Source organism: Schistocerca nitens, chromosome 6 (assembly GCF_023898315.1).
Source record: "Schistocerca nitens isolate TAMUIC-IGC-003100 chromosome 6, iqSchNite1.1, whole genome shotgun sequence".
Taxonomy (NCBI): Eukaryota; Metazoa; Arthropoda; class Insecta; order Orthoptera; family Acrididae; genus Schistocerca; species Schistocerca nitens.
Genome location: NC_064619.1, coordinates 749,606,610 through 749,629,798, shown reverse-complemented (window position 1 = coordinate 749,629,798; position 23,189 = coordinate 749,606,610). Strand labels below are relative to the sequence as shown.

At 46.3% G+C, this 23,189-nt stretch overlaps 1 protein-coding gene across 1 annotated transcript in view; it reads left to right on the top strand.

The window, feature by feature from the left end:
• Window positions 1–7,869: 7,869 nt before the first annotated feature.
• The window catches only part of LOC126263619 (UDP-glycosyltransferase UGT5-like), a 169,216-nt gene continuing 153,896 nt past the window's right edge, over window positions 7,870–23,189 (top strand). The window contains exons 1-3 of the mRNA XM_049960705.1: window positions 7,870–7,899; window positions 8,640–8,737; window positions 8,809–9,095. Coding sequence (XP_049816662.1) covers window positions 7,870–7,899; window positions 8,640–8,737; window positions 8,809–9,095 — 415 coding nt within the window. The remainder of the gene's footprint in view (window positions 7,900–8,639; window positions 8,738–8,808; window positions 9,096–23,189) is intronic.

The window sequence follows — 23,189 nt, the reverse complement described above, 5'->3', positions numbered from 1 at the left end:
AAGAAGGAATGATGTAAATCTGGAAGAGGAACAGACTACAGAAAGTCCGACAATCAACTACTGGTCTGCATCCTCCTTCACCATTCCTCTTTGCCATCACGTAAATCGGAACAGCATTAGGAGATTTTCCACTATCGAAAACGTCTTCATTTTAGGAGGCGACAGCCTACAAGGGGACTGCCTAACTGGCACATCATCCGACAGACAGATACGATATTCAGTTTTGTTTGTGACTCCTATTCTACCTCTCAAAACTTCTTTCCAGGACAGGGGAGTCACATCAGACTCACCGTAATCGATGGCTACCGAACAACGTCCGAGAATTTGTCATGCCAACACAAACGAAACCTTACAGATGGACAGAATTCAAATTGGAAAGCCCCAGTGAATAATCCAAAACTAACCTAGTCCTTTTAACAAAATCACATCATAACAAGAAATTAGTGCCAAACCTTTCGCCACCAATAGCTCCTATGGCGAGGAAACGTCACCTATTCAATAGGAATTGCGGAACAAGCGAATCAAAGTGATAGGTTGGCCGTAACCCACGATACAAGTTCGCATGACGGGTTTTAATTCAGAAAATTTACAAATAGTTCGGTACCTGAGGTACCACTCACAATTTAATAAAGGAATACCGCTCCCTGTGTCGAATAATGCACAGACTGGCTCGTGATTAAGATTTGCTCACACAAAGGATAGCGAATTGTCAGCCTCCGCTCTGACCCTACTGCAAGCATTCGGCAAAACGCAAGACTGAAACTGCTTGCGTCCCTCTCACCGTCAGCTGTTCGACTGCCTTTTCCTGCTCGGAATGACAATTGCGGACAAGGTGGCCGGGCTCGCCACAGCGGGGGCAACATCCCTTAAAGCGCCTGGCGTTACCGGGAGCGTCCTTACTACCAGCGTTATTGAGGCTGAACTGGACAAGTCCCTCTTTGTACCAACGTCTCATACCCACCAAACGCGCCAAGTAGCTGTAAGTGGCAGGCCTCTGGCGGATAAAATACGGTTCAAACGGTTCAAATGGCTCTGAGCACTATGGGACTTAACATCTATGGTCATCAGTCCCCTAGAACTTAGAACTACTTAAACCTAACTAACCTAAGGACAGCACATAACACCCAGCCATCACGAGGCAGAGAAAATCCCTGACCCCGCTGGGAATCGAACCCAGGAACCCGGGCGCGGGAAGCGAGAACGCTACCGCACGACCACGAGATGCGTGCGGATAAATTTACGGGAGCGAGTGGCTTCCACCTCTGACGGCTGGACGTAAAAAGCAACTGCTGCCGTTCGAATCTCCCGTACACAGAGTGCCCACAAATTAATTGTTTATTGAGTAGATATAGTGGTGGTACTTGCAATGCTTACTGTGGTATCGGATTATGAGTGATTACTTTCAATATGTTCATTTCTCTGCAGTGCCGCGAAACGTTCTGAAGCATAACTGGTGTTAGGGCAGCCGCTGCCTGTGTAATGCGGATCCTGAGCTCCCGCAATGGGCCAGGTGAGCACACGTCCTTTGACGAATCACCACGCAAATAAGTCCATCGGCGTGAGATGAGGGGAATGTGTTGCCGACGGCAAATCGCCTGTGCGTGCAACTCATGTTCGAGGGGACTGTGAAATCAAGAATGAACGAACATCTAAGTGATAATGACATGGTGCCTCATCTTGCTGAAAGTAAACAGTATTCGGATACTGAATAGGCTGTGGCAACAGAAAATCTGTGAGCATGATTAGGTACAGTGCTCCGTTTATCGTTTTTTCAGCAAAGAAAAACGGTCCAGAAACCTTCTCGTACGTGATGCCCTTCCAAACATTAACGTCGGAAGAGTCTCACATGATTTCAGTATATTCCACTGGTGGTGTGTTAGCCCAGATAACGCAGCTATGCCTGTTAACCTTTCCACAAACGTGGAAGGTCGCTTTATCGGTGAATAAGATGTGACTCAGGATGTTACGCTTTCCATGTGCAAAGACCACGTCGATGCACATGGCTACACGTTCTGCAAAATCTTCTTCACGCAGATGGTGGAGAAACTGGAGATGGCATGGCTTCTCCTTTGCGGTAAACTGCAACACCTCGTGTACCGTGGAACGCGGAATGTTCAATTCCACTGACAGACGCCGCAACGATTTTGGACTCCTTTCAGTGGATGTCCCGACGCCTTCAATCCATCGACTGGAGGCTGAGTGCGGATTGTTTTATCACTGGGACCTTCGTGACGGAATTCGCGGTGAAATCTCATCCCAATGTCATCGTATGGCGACCACTGTAGCCTCCACATCACAATGACCACTTTCTCTTCTACAGTAAACATCATGCACATTCACCCTGTAAACAATGAAACACGCGTTTAATTATTAGCATGAGATTATTGCAATTTATCAGGCAACAATGAACACACAAAATATGTTGAATGTAGCAGCAATGATCCACCATATACAAACTGCTCATAAAGTATGTATTTCTACAGAACAGTTACTTAATCTCTGGACATAGTGTATATTCGATGAATGGCTCTCCCATGCGTTGAACACGGAAAAGGTATTGGTTAAACAAGTCGCTCTTAACAACCTCCTCTCAAAATCGTAGAGCGCAACTCTCCGAGATTCCCATGGTCCACCAGGACAGCACTCACCACATCAGCCAATGAACGCCGATATAATGGATATACCATCTGAAAAATTACACTCCATGAAACCCTGAACACGTTAACCTTCCTCTCTAAATTTATAGACAATCATAAAAGCTTTATTAGTTATATTGCCGGCCGGTGTGGCCGTGCGGTTAAAGGCGCTTCAGTCTGGAACCGCGTGACCGCTACGGTCGCAGGTTCGAATCCTGCCTCGGGCATGGATGTGTGTGATGTCCTTAGGTTAGTTAGGTTTAATTAGTTCTAAGTTCTAGGCGACTGATGACCTCAGAAGTTAAGTCGCATAGTGCTCAGAACCATTTGAACCATTTTAGTTATATTAAAAGAAAGGTCAGCGTTGGCCGTAATATTGATGGTTTATTGATAGAAAAATCGATTTTCAATCACATAGTGATCATCTTCAGTGCTGGAAGTTAAAAATTTCTCATAGCGATCAGTGAACAAAAAACAAAAACCACAAATACATCTGAGTATAAACCAACTGTTGGAAAGAACATACCTGTGGTGTACAAATCAAACTCATAGGCACTGGTATCAGGTTATCATCAGTAACCAAAACTGAGAAACGATCACAATAACTGAAGCCGCTCTCTACATTCACCTATACAGCAGGCCTCGGTGTGACAGGGTCTTGGAACGCCCTCTATGTGGCGTGTGTCAAGTGAAGACTTAACAATACTTTACTTGGCAAGAGATTACCACAAAATACCAAAGTGCTCTTGCAAATCATTAATTTTAAAATTGTACATTAAAAACGCATAGCAAAAAAGAAAGGGGGAAATGCACATATTAGTTGTTGCACAGTGTTGGTGGCAAGATACTCCATTCCTTTCAGCGGACATAAGAATGGATTTGGAAATTTAGCAAAATGAAATGACTCGCAGTGTAAGCTCCGTCTCGTTGTGCTAGAAGAATCTCTCGATTTCTATAATAGCAAGACATTGTCTTCATTACTCTCGCCTGTACCGCTGCACCGCCGCCCATTCTAAAGCACTCAGTTTTACCTGTATCCACTATCATTCGCCATTGATTATAAATCTGACACTACCAACACTAAATCCCCGGTTCGGTTAAACCAGTGTGCACCCTGCACGTGCTCGCTGTGCTCGCGACGGGCGGCTACCTTCTGAGAAGTTTGTCTCAGATTCGTAAAGAGGAGCGGCGTAGCACTCCAGGGCCACACCCACCTGACCGATACGTTCCCAAATAATCTGTGCCGGAAGCGTCGTCGCCCCACGGTAACGTGAACAGAGTTACCCCACGTCTCCGTCCTCCAATTGGCCGCAAATATGCAACACGCAGATGAGTTGTCCTTTCTCAAACGGCCGACCCCATCACCAGGCGAGACCCCATATCACCACTAAGGTCACCAGAAAGAAAATCGACACACAATTACATCCTGAGAAAACAAAAAAATTATTATCAAAATTGTTGCGACGTAGGTGACGAATGACGTTCAGTCAACTAAACCTCCCAAAGGTAACCACACACAGCTCAGGGAGAACGTGTAGTTTCGGTCTTTCTGAATGCCGTGAGGGGAAGACGAGTATCGCGATTGGTCTGCCGAAGAGAAGTCGTAATCAGACTGTCTGGAATCGTAAGCTCTATGTAGTAGCCGCAAGGCCCACCAAACACTCGGCGTTAGGTGCAAGGCAACTCAGATCGCTTCTCGGTTTGTTGCTGCGAGGCAAACGTGAGCGAATTTTCTGACTGAGATCCTCGGTTTGAGAAGCGTACTAATTTCTTATGCGGTCTGGAGACGCAGCTCAGGCTGCGGCATCGAGCAGCAGACACGTGGTACGGCTGTTGAGTCACCACCGTGGCGCGTTGCCCACCGAACTGGAGGTTCCTCACGGTGCCCCTAAGCACTGCGTTGCTCTGGCTGGATATTAATATCGGAGGTGAACTGCTCGCCGCGTACGATACACGACCCGGCGAACTGCAGCAGTCATAGCTTGGCATCCATGTGGGGCATTAGTGTGTAGTTTGCTATTCACTGTGACTGTCGGTCCAGTGAACTACAGCCAGATTGCGTCACCCATATTCCAAATGGGAACCCCAGTGTAGGACTCCACTCATTCCTGACTGTCAACTGCGCTGTAACAACTTTCAAATTCTTTCTAATTCTGTGTTATTATGTTCGCTTATCATATTTCACTCTTGTGTCCTAGTGATAGAAAATTTGTGTAGTCATACCCAGCACCTTTCGTTTCAATATGAATTAGAGCCTATAACCTTTTCTAAAATAATTTATGTGGAAGATAGTTGAAGTAGTGGAGAATCTATTACATTACGTCCACTTCATCTCCACCATTAGGGCCAAAATGTTTATTAGTTATCACCAGATCACAGTTACATGTAGTTGCTGAGGGGTGACTGTCACCTAGAGTACTGCCTGACAGATTGAAACAAGGAGTGCTATCGCACATTACGAAATCTACTCACACCACGGACGTTTCGTAATCTCTTCTCCTATTTACATGCAATGTGCTACATTTGTTTACGCTCGGGGTCAACTTCGAGAGCCTGCCCCGATCATCGATCCTCGGCAGGGCTTATTACCACGTTGCCAGTGGTCTGCTAGAGTTGCGACCTCCCTGTAGACAACAGCGACGGCCATGAGTGAACTCACTGAGGTCTCGGGATCATGCACTAGATCGTTAATATACAGTAGATTGTAATCAGGCACTGCCGGGAAACGCTACGTTGTAAGAATACCAAAATAAGATTTGCATTCATTGTGGAGCAGAAACATCACGGACACTGCAAACCGCGGTTTTTCTTTTGTGTGTGTGTGTGTGTGTGTGTGTGTGTGCCACGAGCTCATCACACCGTAAGGAAAGTGTACAAGCGGGACAGAGGCGAAAGCAGCGACAATACTAGTGGCGTGTAGGGAACTCGCCTGATATAAGCAACACTGACAGAGTGTAAAATGTGATGCCCCGGCGGCTGGGAACGAGCGTCTCCGATATGGCGAAACTGGTCGGCTGTTCGCGACCTGCTACGGTGATCGTCTATGGAAACTGGTTGAAAGACGGCGAAAGCACAAGTAGGCGACAAGTTAATGGAAGTCCACACCTCGGAGGTTCGCCTGCTCGGGGGGGCAGGGTATTCCGCGACCTGTGGCAGATCTGACAAAGCGTACGTTGCTGGAGGAGGCTGGTGTTCCAGCGCGCACCGTTCAGTTGACAGTGTTAAACACAGGTCTCCACAGCAGACGACGCCTAGTTGTCCTCAAGTTAAGCCAACAACATCGTCAGTTACGATTGCAATGGGCATCTCGTCATATCGAATGAGGACGGTGGATCAGTGAAAACGTGTCGGCTGGTCGGATGAATCACGCTTCTCGTTACACTGGGACGACCGTCGTGTCCTGATCCGCCATCATTCAGAAGAGCGGCTGCTCGAAACAACCACCGCGCCGCAGACGCAAGGCGGTGGGGCCAGTGTTATCCTGTGGGGGCAGTCAGCCGCCTGTGCTGTCGAGGCACCTGTTGCACTAATCGAAAGCACCGTGACAGCTGTGCACTGCGTGGACATCATTGCGGACAACCTGCACCCCTCCGTGGCAGATGTCCTTCCCGTGGGCAATGGCGTCTTGCAGCAGGGTAATTGGCTGTGGCGCCAGAATCGCCCTCACAGGTTTGACGAGCGTGGCAATGAAATCATGTTCGTGTCTCGGTCACCAAATTCGCCTCATCTTAACACGATGTAACACATCTTCGTCGTTATCCCGCTCCGGCTCCAAGCGCGCAATCGCCCGGCCCGTGATTTGCTGGGACTGCTTGACCCGTGCTTAGACATCAGGTGTCACACACCTCCTGAAACCTACCAAGGACTTTGTCGTATACGTGCCACGCAGGATCTCAGCTATATTGCGTTACAAAAGTTGACCGGTACGCTGTTAAGCACGCTGTTAAGCACGCTGTTAAGCAATTCGTATCGACAGCGTACGTTCATGTTCATGTTTCACAGATTGTTAAATATCTTTTTTTAAATTTTCTTGTTGTACATCTGTTGATACCTGTTAAGCCTACCGCGGTTATCAGTTCAAATAAATGAAAATTGTACAGTTTCCTTACTCGGGGTGGGGGCGACTGGGGGGAGGGGGGAGGGTAGAACGTCAAACGGGCCGACTTAGAGCGGGAGAGGCGCCACAGGACATTTTAATTTCCACTGTCTATGCTTTTACGAATAAATTCATAAAACTTTGCAGCATGACCAGGAAGGATCCAGGATCCACACTCATAGCAATGGAAGTTGAAAACCATAAAAAGAAATTTTCTTACATGTGAAATCTCATAATTTTTACTTACTATTTGCTGCATTTGTTGCTTTTCTTCAGAGTAAGATAGATTCTTCGATGAAATTTGCACGACATACAACCCATACTTACAGGTGTATGAAAATCTAGAGTTTATTTATTTTATGAAAAAATGAATGAGCAGTTACATTTTAAAATCGTGTTTAGAAAAAACTAAAATTTTATAGTTAATTATCTCAATTTTTACCACAATTTTTAATAGATTTGGAAAATTCTAATGTTTCATACACCTGTAAGTACGGTTTGCATGCTGTGCTAAATTCATGGAAGAATATCAACTTCCACTGCTTTGAGTGTCTATCCTGAATCCTTCCTGGTCATGCTGACAAAGTTTTATGAATTTATTCGTAAAAGTATAGACAGTGGAAATTAAAATCTATATTTGCTTGTTGACCTTCCCTGTCCTCTCCAGAAAAGCTCTGTAATCCACTGCTCTCCTATTTGAGCGCTGTGTTCTTCCACGACGCTCGGCTCCTAAGGTCATACATAATAAGTGTGTTACCTTCTTAAATTGTGGACGATTTGTTACACACTATTTATTTTAGTATTCTGTCTTCTTCCGATGATGTTCATTGTCACTTTCCCTATTCATAGGTCTTATTCGATTTGCAACTTTTTTTGACGGTTTTACGCATCATTTTTTAAAAATTAATCAGCATACACGAAGAAAGCAAGAAATAGTAACATACGTCATTAAAGTTTTGAAAGACTGTTGCTGTAGGAAGACTAGTTTATAAAAGTTAATGACAAGTGGTAAACAAGAAATTTATACCTAGAGTGCGGAGTTGAGACTTCTGAGAAGTCTCAAGTCATGAACGATTACGAGTAAAAGTAAAGAAATACAAATAAAAGGAAAACGATAGCTTGGAAAACGAAGCAAAGATGGCGACGGTGACGGACAACATATGGAAGGTGAGGATGGGAAGTTTTCTCACAGCTGACGATTCCTTTCCTCGTTCGTAATTTCGCAAATGCTTGTTCTCGGCAGTGTGCTTGATCGTTTTTTAGTACTTGAATGCAAGTGTCCTCGGTGTCACGTTCCTTTTCGTGTGCTTCGCATACCGCCGGCTTACTCAGCTGTACCGTTTTGCACGCGAGTAACATTACACCGACCGCCTGGTTAGACGTGCGGTCTACCACACTGCTATCAAGGAGGGAAGGCGTGCCGGTCTCCGGCACGAATCCGCTCGGCGAACTAGTCTCGAGGTCCGGTCTGGTGGCCAGTCTCTGGACGGTTTTTTAGGCGGTTTTCCATGTGCCTCGGCGAATGCGGGCTGGTTCCCCACATTCCGTCTCAGTTACACTATGTCGGCGATTGCTGCGCAAACACTGTCTCCACGTTCGCGTACACCATAATTACTCTACCAGGCAAACATTTGGTGTTACTCTCGTCTGGTGTGAGACGCTCAGGAGGGGGCCCACAGCCGGTGGGGTGAGTGGACGTCAGTAGCCTGTTGTGGGGTTGTGAGGCACTGAGGGCTACGGTGGGGACGAAGCCTCTCCGTCGCTTCTAGGTCCCCTGTTCCATACAATACAATACAATACAACATTACACTTTAACGTACCGTCGTTGATATGCTGGTTAAACACGGGGTCGAGGCTCGAACTGGGATAGGTGGAGAAAAAACAATCCAGGAATTTGTCTCGGCGAGACTGCACAGGGATTTGAACCTCGACCTTCCCGGGACCCCGTGTGCTCCTCGGACGACAGTTTCCCCCGTCTGGAACTACGCGCGAGCTGGTCCAAGAGGTAAGTGGGCGTATCGCATTTGGCTCCGCCACCACGCTGCCAGGCGCTAAAAGTGCCGCAGTTTGTTTCAGCTGCGGCGACAGACGAGAGGCGCCGGCGGCAGCTCATCTGCCCACCGCCGTGATGAGGCGGTTCCCCGGCCCCTCCCACAGAGCGTGTTGCGTAACGGCGCGCCTGCGCACTGAGGGCCCACGTGGCCACGTGCCCTGTGCGACGCAGCCGCCTTTTTTTATACGAAGATGCTCGACGGTGGCGGGTCAGTGCGGCGCCGGCTGGCTGCTACGTTTTGGCTGCGCGCCCGCGGCGAGACGAGGCGTGGACCACGCGACGCGTGCTGCTGCTGCTGCTGCTGCTGCTGGTGAGTGCCGGCGAGCGCGCGCGAGCTAGTTGTCTTCACTTGTCTCGACCTCGCGTGCAGCTGCCAGCGGTGACGTCACTGCGAGGGTGTTGTGTCACTCGTTTCCGCATCTGCACTACCAGTAAACTCACACCCGAATAATCATTAGCAATTCTTGTTACTCTGCCTGCTTTCCGCGTAGTTTCCGACAACACACTGATTGAGAGGCTATGACAGTGATGCCAAACACTTTCGGAGTGCCTTTTCCGCGACACCTGCACCGTCATCTTCTTCACATCGTCATCCGTTAGACATAAAATGCTACTTTGCTGCCACTGTTGATTCGAAAAGGACGAGACCGGTGTTTTTACTTCTTCTCGGCGTGCCACTATGGGGGACGTAACACATGCCCGGGTAAGAAACGCCTGGAGACTGAAATCGCCCCAGCGAGTTCCAAAGCAAGCATCACCGGACTCAGCATTCCCCTTAATTGGTTTTGGAAACAAAGGAAAACGTAAACACGGGTGGTCGCCCCTCCAGAATGTGAATTTGGCGTCTTCACCACTGCAAGCCGTGTTCACACGGAAACGCTAAACAGCTCCTCCTCTTGAGACTCGTTTCCACTGGCCGGGCAGTTGCTAACTGATAAGCTGACGGATTTGTGAGACCCGTGAAGATAGTATTCTAACTTGGGTGTAGAAACCGGATGACTCAAAACTCACGCGCCCGTCGATCATAAATGGTTTTCGAAAAGATATTTACGCCAGTTGACTGTATATAATGTGTTTATTTCACTACCTAGATTTCGGCCTCGGGGCATTTTCAAGTGTTACTATGTGAAAAAAATGTAGTGAAGCTCTGATTTAAATCAGATGTCCAAAACATTTAGCTGTAGATAAACGTTAAACATTATTGCTCACATTAACTGATGATTATAAACAGAAAAATGAAGCTTACACTTACGTTCCGGTCGTCTAATTTACATAACAGCTTGACAACATTCTTCGACGATGTATTTCACACAAGTCGGTCGATTTTTTTACGTTGTAACAATTGGAAGCGGCCTTGCCGCAGCCATAACACCGGTTCCTGTCAGATCACTCAAGATAAGCGCTGTCGGGCTTCAGCAGCACTTGGATGGTCTGCCGAGCGCTGTTGGCAAGCGGGCCGCACCCAGCCCCTGTGAGACAAATTGAGGAGCCACTCGATTGAGAACTAGCGGCTCCGGTCTCGTAAACTGATATATGGCGGGCAGAGCGGTGTGTTGACTACATGCCCCTCCACAATCGTATCCAGTCTCGTCTATGCCCTGAGGACCACACGGCGGTCGGTCGGTACCGTTAGGGTCTTATGAGACCTGTTCGGGAGGAGTTTAGTTTTAGTTTAATAACACCGGAAAATGGCGGATGGTCGAAATCTAGATAGTGAAATAATCACATTATATACAGTTAAATGGCGGGTATGTCATTTCGGAAACTTCACATAATGGTGGCGCCAGAGAAAGAAAAAGAATCATTGAACAAAAATGATACAATCATCACGTCTTTTTAGTGGCACCAGAAACCTTGCTGGAGGTCAGAATAGCGTCATGCATTGAACATATTTTTTTTCATTTATTCATTCTCCCGCAGATTCGATAATATTCGCAGTTGAGATCCTGGATGAAAAAGGCAAAGCTAACAGAACAATTTCAAAAATCTCCGATTCAATTAATGAACTGCAGGAATACATGTCGTATGTTTTGGTACCTGAGACGACCGCTAAACCCGCTGGGCACAACAGGTGATTGGGATTGTGCAAAGAGCCAAATAACGTGTCGGTCAGTTTCAACTTAAAAATGAAATTTATTGTACTTTAATAACATATTTACAAGCAAAGCGGCACAAAGCCGAACCTTTACAACTACGAGTTTCAAACTCCAATTCTTTCACGGCTGAAGGCCTCCAAACAAGAAATCTTAAAAGCAAATGCAGTTATTGCAAATTTTATACATATATATCACAGCTAGGCTGAAAGCCTCAAGGCAAAAATGGATAGAGGAACATAAACAAGATGCAATACAAACGGCTGAAGGCCCACAATAAAATTTTCAAGATATTAAAATAAATTACCATAACCTTTCAAAGGCAGAAGGCCGCAATGTTTTTGTTTAAAGCGTAATTTTAAGAATAAGGTTCCAAGCGGCTGAAGGCCCACAATTAATTTTCCAAAATAAGCCTTGATTTACATAAAACACAGTGAAACGAAGAATTTTTTTAAATCACTGGCTATGATAGATTATAAACAGAGAATTAAACACCCGTAAGAAAGACAGTAAAGATAACGGCACTCAGAAGCCTCCAGGGGGTCGGTCTGCCCTCGTTCACTTAGGTGAGACAGGAGACAGTGAGCCAAACTACACTTGATCCGTCAGTAACCCAACCAGGGGACAGCCACGGACCGACCGACAAAAGGACTTGCCTGCCACCAATCGGTACATTAGAACTGAAACACAAAATGTTACGGACGTGATTATCCAGAATCAAATACGTATATGTAATAAGCTGTCAAAACTACACACCATGTTGGACAGCGACAAGAGGTGAGAAATGGACACTGTCTGAAATTACGTTAGTGGTCAGGGCAGGTAACCAGAACACTAACGGCCACAACGCAGAAAATTCCGCTGGTGTACTTCAATTGTTTATTCCACCGCATGGCGGCTAAATTTTACCATTACAAACACTCGGTGTTGCTCACAGAGAAACCTCACCAACAGCGAACCACCGAAACGAACCACACAACATGAATGGATGTGGCTTCGGTACTTAAGACACCACTCAACCTTGACATTCTGGCTCGGTGAACCACGAAGCTCGTAGCGATCGGGCAGCTCCACCCACGCCCCGACACTGCACAGGGACCGCCAGCGGACGCAGCCGACCGCGCCGAACGGAGTTACCCCCCCACCCCACCCCCCACCACCCTGGTCCGCACCAACCGATCGACTGCCCGCAGAATGCCGACAACGTCTAAAATAGTCGTCAGTGAAAATATCGACAACTACACACACAACCTGACAAACACTTGCTCGAAGACCTGAACGATTCCCAACAGTAACTAAGCACGTACGAAGACAAATCGGGAGTCGATGTACACACACAGTCGACAAACGATCGGCGAGCCAAAACGCGTCGTCCGGTAGGACGACCGACCGACGATCCACCAAGACCGTGGCCCGGCTCAAATGATGCGTGGCGGCAATGGTAGGGCGAGCCATGTCGACTCACACCTCCCTGTTGCTCCACCCCGACTGCACCAGTGCCTCATTGCAATTCCCCGACTGGCAGGTCCGGACTGCGCTACAGACGCGTTCCAATTGACTAGCCGCCCGAACCCGCGACCCGAACTCGCTTACGACAGACAACCAACGGAAAGTCATAGCAGTAGAGCAAAGATACTAGGAGAGGGGATATATCGATACACGCTGCTAGCGCCGCCCACGATCAAGCAAAGCAACAACTTAGTGACACCCGTAATTTAAATTAACGTAGTGAGGTGATAGTACGTTAAAAACAGGGTGTAAAATACATGATGGCGGGAACACGAGCCACGCTCGGCTCAGTACCAATAAGATGAAACTATTGCTCCGCCAGAAATGTACTTGTATTTCAACCTCTTCCTCTCAGAGTAGTACTTACAGCTCCCTCTAGTACCTGCTATCTTAACATATGTCCTACCATCCTGTCCCTTCTTGTTGTCTGTTTTTTCCATAAATCCGTTTCCTCGCCCATTCTCGGGAGAACCTCCTCATTCCTTACCTTATCAGTCAACGTGATTTTCAAAATTCCTCTCGAACACAACACTTCAAATGCTTTGATTTTCTTTTTTCTGGTTTTCCCACAGTCCGTGTTTCACTGCCGTGCAACAATTTGTTCCAAACGTACATTCTCAGAAATTTCTTCCTCAAATTAAATCCTGTGTTTGACACTAGTAGACTTCTCTTGGCCAGGAATGCCGTTTTGCCAGTGCTATTCTGCTGTTGATGTCCTCCTTGCTTCGAACATCTTGCAACATTTTACATTGTCGAACGCTTTCTCCAGATTACAAAATCCTATGAACGTGTTTTGAATTTTCTTCAGTCTTGCTTCCAACCAACCACAACATCAGAATTGCCTCACTGGTGCCTAAAGCCTAACTGATATTCACCTAACAAATCCTCGATTTTCTGTTTCATTCTTCTGTATGTTATTCTTGTCAGAAACTTGGATGCTTTGGTTATCAAGCTGACTTTGCGATAATTCTCGCACTTCTCGGCTCTTGCAGTCTTCAGAATTGTGTGGCTGACGTTTTTCAGAAAGTCAGATGGTGTATCGCCAGACTGATGCATTCTACCCTCCAATGGTTCTATAAATTCTGACGGGATGTTGTCTATCCCTTCTGCCTTATTCGATTGTAAATCTTGCAAAGCTCTTTAAATTCTGATTCTAATACTGTATCCCCTATCTGTTCTATATCGACTCCGTTTCTTCTCCTGTCACGTCATCACACATATCTTCCCTCTCATAGAGGTATTCAATGTACTCTTTCCACATATCCACTCTCTCCCCTGCATTTAACACTGGCATTGCCATGAATGTTAGCAAACTTCCTTTTAATTTCACGGAAGGCTGTTTTGACTCTTCTACATGTTAAGTCAGTCCTTCCAACAATCATTTCCTGTTCGAGGTATTCACATTTTTCCTTCAGCCATTTCGCCTTAGCTTCTCTACACTTCCTATTTATTTCATTCCTAAGTGACTTTTTCTGTATTCCTGAATTTCCCTGAACAATTTTGTACTTCCATCTTTCATCGATCAACTGAAGTATTTCTTGCGTAACTCATGGTTTCTTCGCCATTACCTTCTTTGTAGCAAGTTTTTCTTTCCAACTTCTTGCACTTTTTAGAAACATTCATTCCTCTTAAGCTGAACTGCCTACTGAGCTGTTCTTCATCATAGTATCCATAGCCTCAGGGAACTTCAAAGTATCTCCTCATTCCTTAGTACTTCTGTACACCTCTTCTTTGCGCATTGATTTTTTCCTGACTAAACTCAAACTTCAGCCTACTCTTCATCACTGCGAAATTGCGATCTAAGTCTGTATATGCTCCTGGCTGTGTCTTACAATCCAGTATCTGATTTCAGAATCTCTGTCTGAACATTATGTAATCTAATTAAAATCTTCCCATATCGCCTGGCCTTTTCCAAGTATATTGCTTCCTCTTGTCGTTCTTGAATAAAGTATTCACTGGCACTAGGTGAAATTTATTGTAGAACGTAATTGATGTTTCTTCTCTCTCATTCCTAGCACCAAGCCCATATTCTCCCATAACCCTTTTTTCTATTGCTTCTCCTACAACTGCATTACAATATCACATGACTATTTGATATTCTAATCCCCTTACGTGCTGAATTATCCGTTCAGTATCGTCATATACTGTACTTTCTCCATCCCCTCATCTTCGTCTTGCGATGTCGACATGAATATCTCAACTATTGACGGTTCTAGTTTGCTGTCGATTCTGATGAGAACAATCTTCTCACTGAACTGTTGACAGTAACTCACTCTGTTCTTTCTGGTGCTACTGATATTATCCTATACTCATCCCACCAGAACTCATTGTCTTCTTTCCATTTCACTTCATTGAATCCCTCCTCCTCGCGACTATATTAGATTGTGCCTTAGCATTTTCCTTTTCATATTTTCTAGTTTCCCTACCACGTTGAGATTTCTGACAGTCCACGCCCCGATTCGTGGACCATTGGTTATTCAATCTTTTTCTAATGCTCACCTTTCCCCTACAGTCCCCTCACTGAATCCAAACGGGGGACTAATCCGAAATCTTTTGCCAATGCAGAGATCATCATGACACGTTTTCAATTACAGGCCACATATCCTGTGAATGCACAGTACGCGTCTTTAATGCAGTGTTTTCCATTGCCTTCTGCATCCTCATGCCATTGATCATTGCTGATCCCTCCGCCTTTAGGGGTACTTTCCACCCCAAGGGCAAGAGAGTGTCCTGAACCTCAGTCTACTCCTACGCGCTCTTTGACATTGCCATTGGTGAAACGAGGGTGACTCCTTATTCCGGAAGTCTTTGGCCCCGTTGCTGATGATCTTTACTAAAAATTGAAGCGGTGGTGGTGTTCAAACTTGGGACTGTGAAATTTTATTTAGTAATCAGTGACACTACACCTAGACCAAGGGTGGCGGAATGCTCAGAATCAAAAAAAGTATGAGGGTTGTTTTTTAAGTAAGGGCCGTTTTTATTTTTAAAAAAAGATACAAATACTTTTGTAAAAAAACTTTTATTTTCGGATTCTGCACACTTTTACCTATTTTTCTACATAGTTGCCTTGTTTATTTAAGCACTTGTCATACCGTACAACTAAGTTTTTAATTCCCTCTTCAAAGAATTTGGCCGCCTGCTCCGACAGCCAAGAGTTCACGGCCGCTTTCACTTCATCGTCGTCATTGAAGTGCTGCCGGCCAAGATGGTGTTTCAGGTACCAGAAAAGGTGAAAATCGCTAGGAGCAAGGTCGGGGCTGTATGGTGCATGGTCGAAAACTTCCCAGCCAAAAGAATCAATCAAATCCCGAGTCTTTTGAGAGGTGTGAGGCCTAGCGTTATCGTGCAGGAGCAGAACTCCTTTTGTCAGCATGCCGCGCCTTTCGTTTTGAATTGCTCTGCGGAGCTTCTTTAGTAGCACAGTAGGCATATGAGTTGATTGTCGTTCCTTGTGGCATAAAGTCCACTAGCAAACCCTGCGCCGGTCCCAGAACACAGTTGCCATAATCTTGCGCTTTGACAGCGTCTGTTTGGCTTTGACCTTGACGGGTGAGGTTGTGTGTCGCCATTCCATCGATTGTCGCTTGTTTTCGGGAGTGATATGGGATACCCATGTTTCATCTCCAGTGACAATTTGACTCAACATGTCATCCCCTTCTTCCTCGTAATGAATCAAAAAGTCCAATGAAGTGGCAAATCTCTTCCCTTTGTGGTCCTCTGTGAGGGGTCTGAGTACCCACTTAAAGTTTAGGTTTTCAGACACAATTTTGTAGAAAACCGATCTTGAAACTTGTGGAAATTTCAAAGAAAGGGTGGAGATTGTGAATCTTCTGTCCTCACGAATCTTTGTTTCGACTGCAGCCACCAAATCATCAGTGATCACAGAGGGCCGGCCTGAGCGTTCTTCGTCATGGGCGTTTTGACGGCCATTTTTAAACTCTCTAACCCATTGACGCACTTTACCATCACTCATTGCGTTCAAGCCGTAAACTTCTGTTAACTGACGATGAATTTCTGCATCTGATAGGCTTCTCGCGGTCAAAAAACGTATCACTGACCGTATCTCACACGCGGCGGGCGATTCAGTAATCCTAAACATTATAAAGTAGCACAGCGATGCGTACACGTCAGCCACAGAGCTGCAACTTGCATCAGTGTGAACGGGAAGGATGCCGGCAAGTGGCGCGGTGGCTTGTTGCGGCGTCCGCGCGAACTACGGGACTATACATGCGAACGGCCCTTACTTAAAAAACAACCCTCGTATTTCAGGTGTGTGATGTAAATAGTGTGCCGTTAATCGCTTGAGCATTGGGGTGCTATTGGCATTGCGACAGTCATGGAAGTCACATGCGGAGTCCAGCTCCGTCGAACATCTCCAAGTCATTCACTGAGCGCGACGCAATGTAAGGCCGCTGGCAGCTTCGTGAAATGTTCAGGCCTCTGTTGTTCATAGACTATTCCAACAACGCCCAATCAGAGGTTTGGCACCCAGAGGGGTCAGTCAAATACTTCGACAGGCTAAGACAAACGTCAGTGTTCGACAGTTCTTCGAAGTAATGAGTGCGCAACTTCATCCCAGTTTGAGTTCCCATTGATGCAGATTCCACGAGACTCACATGATCGCTCCCCGTGCTCGACAGGCCTTCAGCTTGCAGAGTGAGGGCAGCCACGCTTTGGTCTGGAACGAGGCGAAACTCCATAATCTTCCCTCAAAAAGTGATGTTTCGGAAAAAGCAATTGCCGTGAGAGAGATGGTTTGCATTTTGGTGAATGTACAGACCACCATTCCCACCTGGGTGGCATTTATTTATCTGCGACAACTTTGATGCATTGTTCCAAGCCCGTTTGATGGCGCAGTACGTAGTGATTCCATACCCACTAGTGAACGGTTGCGCAGGTGTGGTAGCCGGCCCAGTCTCTCGACGTCAGTCCATTTGAGGATTCGTGTTCACACTCTCAGTACTCTTCCTCAGACAAACTTGGCGCTGACACCCAAAGCACCGGCTGTCAGGCGCTCAGGTCGGTACCAAATGTTGTGTGTCGGTAGGGTATCAAGCGAAACACCGATTTAGTTCGTACTGTGTGCTGTCGTCCAGCGGAACGGGCGTAAAAATTGATTAAAAGCAACACGAAAACTACGGAGCACAGGAAAAGGGTATCTGTGAGTAACTACACTGTAGAACTCGCGTGGGTGAGTTGGTATAGCGTGACGTCGTCGCACCAAACGTTCCGCATTTAAATCGCACTGATGATATTTTTGTTTAACTGTTTACTCTTGAAACTGTTATATAGGAGAACGTTTTCCTGACATGTAAAAGGACTTCGTAGCAATGTTCTTTTGGCAGCCTGCTTTTGATTCGTTAGTTGGAAGTAGCAAACCTACGTATAGAGTACATTTGTATAGATAGGTGTGGTGTTCTGTCGGACATGTGATGAAGGAGCTACTGCGTTTGTAGTTTCACAGAATAAACACAAACAATGGGAACAGTAGAACAAAGAAACAAATGCATCACACTTGCGGAAGTGTTAATAGTAATAATAATGTCATCATTGGAATACGAACCTAGGACTCTTTGATATGAAGGTCTAACGCTCTAACAATGTCTTCACAGAAGCTATATGCTTTCCCTGTGCTCCGTAGTTCTGGTGTTACTTTTACCTTTTAAGCCCGTTCTGCTGAACGACAGCCCATAGTACGAACTAAATCGCATCTTTGGTTGACACTCTATCGACACACAATGTACGGTACCGTTATGAGTGTGCGACATCTGGAGGTTTGAGTCTGAGAGCAGCTCTGTGAGGAGGCTGGTCCCCAATTCCCCCCGAGCTCGCAGACGCCGTCACGCGTCGCTGCAGAGTTGCTGAGGACAAAAAAATGGTTCAAATGGCTCTGAGCACTATGGGACTCAACATCTTAGGTCATAAGTCCCCTAGAACTTAGAACTACTTAAACCTAACTAACCTAAGGACATCACACACACCCATGCCCGAGGCAGGATTCGAACCTGCGACCGTAGCAGTCCCGCGGTTCCGGACTGCAGCGCCAGAACCGCTAGACCACCGCGGCCGGCTGCTGAGGACAACACCACGTTACTTTTGCTGCACAGTTCACCCCTGTCACCAAGTGTGGTGGCACTCCATCCGGAGGTACATGGTTCTTACATCGTTGGTAGCAGAAATTTTCATCATCGAGGGACAGAAATGGATTATTAGTGACACTGAAGCTACAGTTATAAGCATGCACTGGTTTGTGTCCCATTTCGAAACAGAAAACACATGACACAGGTCCAGATGAATAAGAAAAGGAAACTGTATACCATTTGTTTGTAACTGAAGCACTTCTTTCCAAGGGGCATCAGAGGTTGTTGAACACGGCTTTTTCTATCACAAAAAAAAATGTCTCTGAGCACTATGGCACTTAACATCTAAGGTCATCAGTCCCCTAGAACTTAGAACTACTTAAACCTAACTAACCTAAACATCACACACATCCATGCCCCAGGCAGGAATCGAACCTGCGACCGCAGCGCTATCACTAGAACTTCCGGCAATATTCTGACTTAACTGACAAGTCTTTCGCAGTAACTGAGTAAATGACTCACCCCCTTGACGAGAATCCATTTGTCGGACTGGCACGTTACGCTCGACAGCGGCCTACTCGCTGCTCGTGAGCGACATGCTCCGTGCCGACCACCCCCAGCACCACCACCAACCCCTACCGCCAGTAGGAGGCTCTGGAGAAGCACTCTTGTACCGTGTAGAGGCTTCCTGCCAACATTCCTAGAGCACACGAACCACTACGAGCCCAGAAACGTTTTGTTCAAAATGGTTCAAATGGCTCTGAGCACTATGGGACTTAACGGCTCAGGTCATCAGTCCCCTAGAACTTAGAACTACTTAAACCTAACTAACCTAAGGACATCACACACATCCATGCCCGAGGCAGTATTCGAACCTGCGACCGTAGCGGTCACGCGGTTCCAAACTGAAGCGCTTAGAACCGCACGGCCACACCGGCCGGCTAAACGTATTGTTCCTCACCAGTATGCATCTCATGTAACGGCCAGCAAGACACAGTTAGGAAGACCTTGGATTACACCAAACTATGAGGACTATAGTTTGTCCGGCACGTCATCTGTGAACGGAAGAGGGACAGAGTGGAAAGATATTTTGTCATCTGTGGTCGCTGCAGTATGACTAGCAGAGTGCGGGCTTACAATCCCCTTTGTCTGAGACTATAATCGCGACCATATGCACATTCGATATCAAAGGCGAGAATATTTAGGATATCAGTGCATATCTCGACTGCAACAAATCCCGAAACCTACCAAAAGCAACTTTTATATGTGAGGGTGCTAGTCTTTTTATACGACACCCATAGTTCATCAACCTTACGTGCGGTCATGCCTTGTCCGGAATGTCTAGGTATTCTTCACTGCTCTAGATGCATCTTTCATCTACTCTATCATGTACTTTGGTGCAACAGATCGTGTGGGGTGAGTTCATTTGTCCTTTATACCGTACACGTGTCCAATTGTGGAATCGGACAGATAGGCCATTACAGGCAGTGTCTCTTATTTACTCGTTCGGCATATACAGAGGAAATCATTCTTCCATTAATTACAATATACTTATACAACTATGGTAACAATACTCTTTACGGGTGCTGTTATAATACTATACAACATTACAAATACTCTCGAGCCACTTTAAGGCCGAGTCACTGAGTCTGTGTATGTATTTCAAATCACCATTACATCCGCACACTTCACACATGTGTAAATGGTCCATTGTTTGGATTTGGCTCAAATGGCTCTGAGCACTATGCGACTTAACTTCTGAGGTCAACAGTCGCCTAGAACTTAGAACTACTTAAACTAACCTAAGGACATCACACACATCCATGCCCGAGGCAGGATTCGAACCTGCTACCGTAGCGGTCGCTCGGCTCCAGACTGTAACGCTAGAACCGCACGGCCACTCCGGCCGGCTGTTTGGATTTAACCACACTCACATTCAGAGCTGTCTGACAGGCCCCATTTCTTCACTAGTTGCTTGCATCTGCCCACAGCCGCGCGGGATTAGCCGAGCGGTCTAGGCGCTGCAGTCATGGACTGTGCGGCTGGTCCTGGCGGAGGTTCGAGTCCTCCCTCGGGCATGGGTGTGTGTGTTTGTCCTTAGGATAATTTAGGTTAAGTAGTGTGTAAGCTTAGGGACTGATGACCTTAGCAGTTACGTCCCATAAGATTTCACCCACATTTGAACATTTTTGCATCTGCCCACACCTGTTCTTAGGCGGTTCAAAGTTGTGCACAGTTTCTTTGGGAGGTTGAGTCCTTCAGTCTTCTTGTTGGGGTCGTCCACCAAATTGCAGTTCTTGTGTGCACTTGCAGCCCATACTTCGTTCCAGGTTGTTTTTGAGTTGAAGCGTTCAAACTCTTCGCCGATTTTCCAGAACGCTGTCCTGGATTTAAGCCTGTTTGTAGCTGTTAGATCTTCATGGATAGGTAGGTCCGGGTTGTCTAGGATTTTTTCGTATGTTCTTAGGGCTAGCTGTGATCGCCTGATTTCAGGGAGCTCTATCTTGGCTAGGACAGGGATCCAGGCACAGGGGGAGGCCCTGAGTGTTCCCGAGATTATTCGCATTGTCTCCTTCAGCTGGACATCCACTTTAGCTACGTGTGCACTTCTCATCCAGACTGGTGAGCGGTATTCAGCTACGACGTAGACAAGAGCTAGTGCTGGTGCCCTCGAAGTGCTCGCCCCGCATCCCCATGTTGTTCCAGCCTGTTTCGAAATGATAGCATTGCGGGATTTTAGTTCCTGTTTTGTGTCTTCTAGGTGTGCGTTGTATGTTAGAGTGCGATCTAGTTTCACACCAAAGTATTTAGGCTTATCCTCGTGTCTGATGTGCTGTTCGTTCATAGAAAGCTGTAATTTTCTATGTGCTTCTCTGTTGTTAAGGTGCATTATTGTGCTGGTTGTTCTGTTGGGGTTTGGGTGTAGGTGCCACTTGGAGTAATATGTGTTCAGGGCTTCCAGGTCTGCATTCGTTGTTTCGTCGAGATCGCTGAAATTTTTACTTTGATACGCGATGGTCGGGCCGTCACAGTGTGCAGATTTTCGTGAATTGGGTTGTGGCAGGTCAGCTGCGTACAGGTTGAAGAGAGCGGGTGCTAGTGCCGAGCCGTGAGGCAGGCCATTATTCGGAACCGCACTCTTGCTGTTCGTGCCATGAAGTGAGACTTTGATTTTCCCACATGTTAATATGTTCTTGAGTAGTGTGTAGGCCTGTTTGCATTTTATGATTCTAGTCGGCCTGAACAATAGCCCTTCGATCCACACTGTCTCGTAAGCTGATGTAAGATCTATGGGAACCAGTCCAGTTTTCATCTTATTTTGGAAGCCTTTCTCTATGTAGATTGTAAGGGACACCACTTGATCGCAACAGTTTCTGCTTGCTCGAAAACCGGCTTGGTATGTTGGAAGCTTGGCGTCAATGTACGAAGTTAGCCAGTAATATTCTCTGGAATTATTTATACGAGGTACATAGCAGGGATATTGATCTGTAGTTCTTTGGGTTTTCTCCCGCCTTTCCGGGTTTCAGCACAGCCATGACTTTTGCTTCTTTCCAGATCTTGGGGAGAGCACCCGTACTGATACATTCCTGCAGTGTTTGGAGACCCACCTACATCCTAGAGATCCCAGTTCCTTCAACAATTCTGGTAGGATCTCGTCAGGTCCGGCTGTTTTTCCTTTCTTCATTAGCTTCAGAGACTGGCTAATCTCTTCTGTCTCTACTTCTTTCACAATGTTCAAGTTGGTTGGATTATTGACTAATAGATTGCTCAGGTCTGGAAGCCTCTTTCTTTTCACATGCCTTTAGTTGAATTTTGGAGGTGTGTTTCAGAATAACTGAAATCTCAGAAGCACTTATGACAAGAGATGGCCTCTGAGGCACAGTAGCACCGCCTAATTTCTTCAACAGATCCCACCTCTTTCTGCTAGAATGGATGGAATCTAGATTTTCATTTTCCTCTTTCAATCTGCTCCTTCATCAGTTGGTCCGCAGTCTCGGTCGGCCCCACTCTCCTCAAATTCCTCCATTAGTGTTTCACACTCTTTTCGTCCAGCACAGGGTGTATTCCTTCCATGACCCTCGTGGAGTAGCATTTAAAGCTGCTTTGTGTACCAGGTTTGTGAATCTTTTGTAGTTCTCAGGTTTCTGGGATATCCGATTTACCGTCTTCTCGACATAGGATAGGTATTTATTCCGGTCAGCTTTCCTGAGGTTCCAGCGGGGCGTTGGACGGTTTATTGTGACTGGGACTGACAGTCCGTTCTCTACTATTACTACTGGCTCCGTGGAAAAGCCTCAAGGAACGTCCTCGTTGTTTGCACGGGTACCCCTGCTGCTCCACGTGTGACGAAGGTCAGGTGGGGTGTGGATGTTGTGCCGCAAGTTTTTGATATGAAGGTCGCTTTGTCCTGTCTCTGGAACAAATCATGTGCCTAAATGTAGACTTGTAATACAGGAAAGAACACAAGGTTTATGTTATAAAATACTTTTTCGTCGTAATTCACTGTAATACTTTCACCCTAAATGTTTCTATCTGCAGCGTTTAGTCAAATACGACATAAATTTTATGGGTATCAAATGGTACCTTCACTTGGCTAAAATGGTTTTAGCTTAGCGGTGTATAAAGCGTGAAGATCAATCCGAGAGACCGTTTACGTAAACGTTGAAGACAATAATGCTATTTGATATGAAGGCGAAGCTACATGCTTTACAAATACATCGA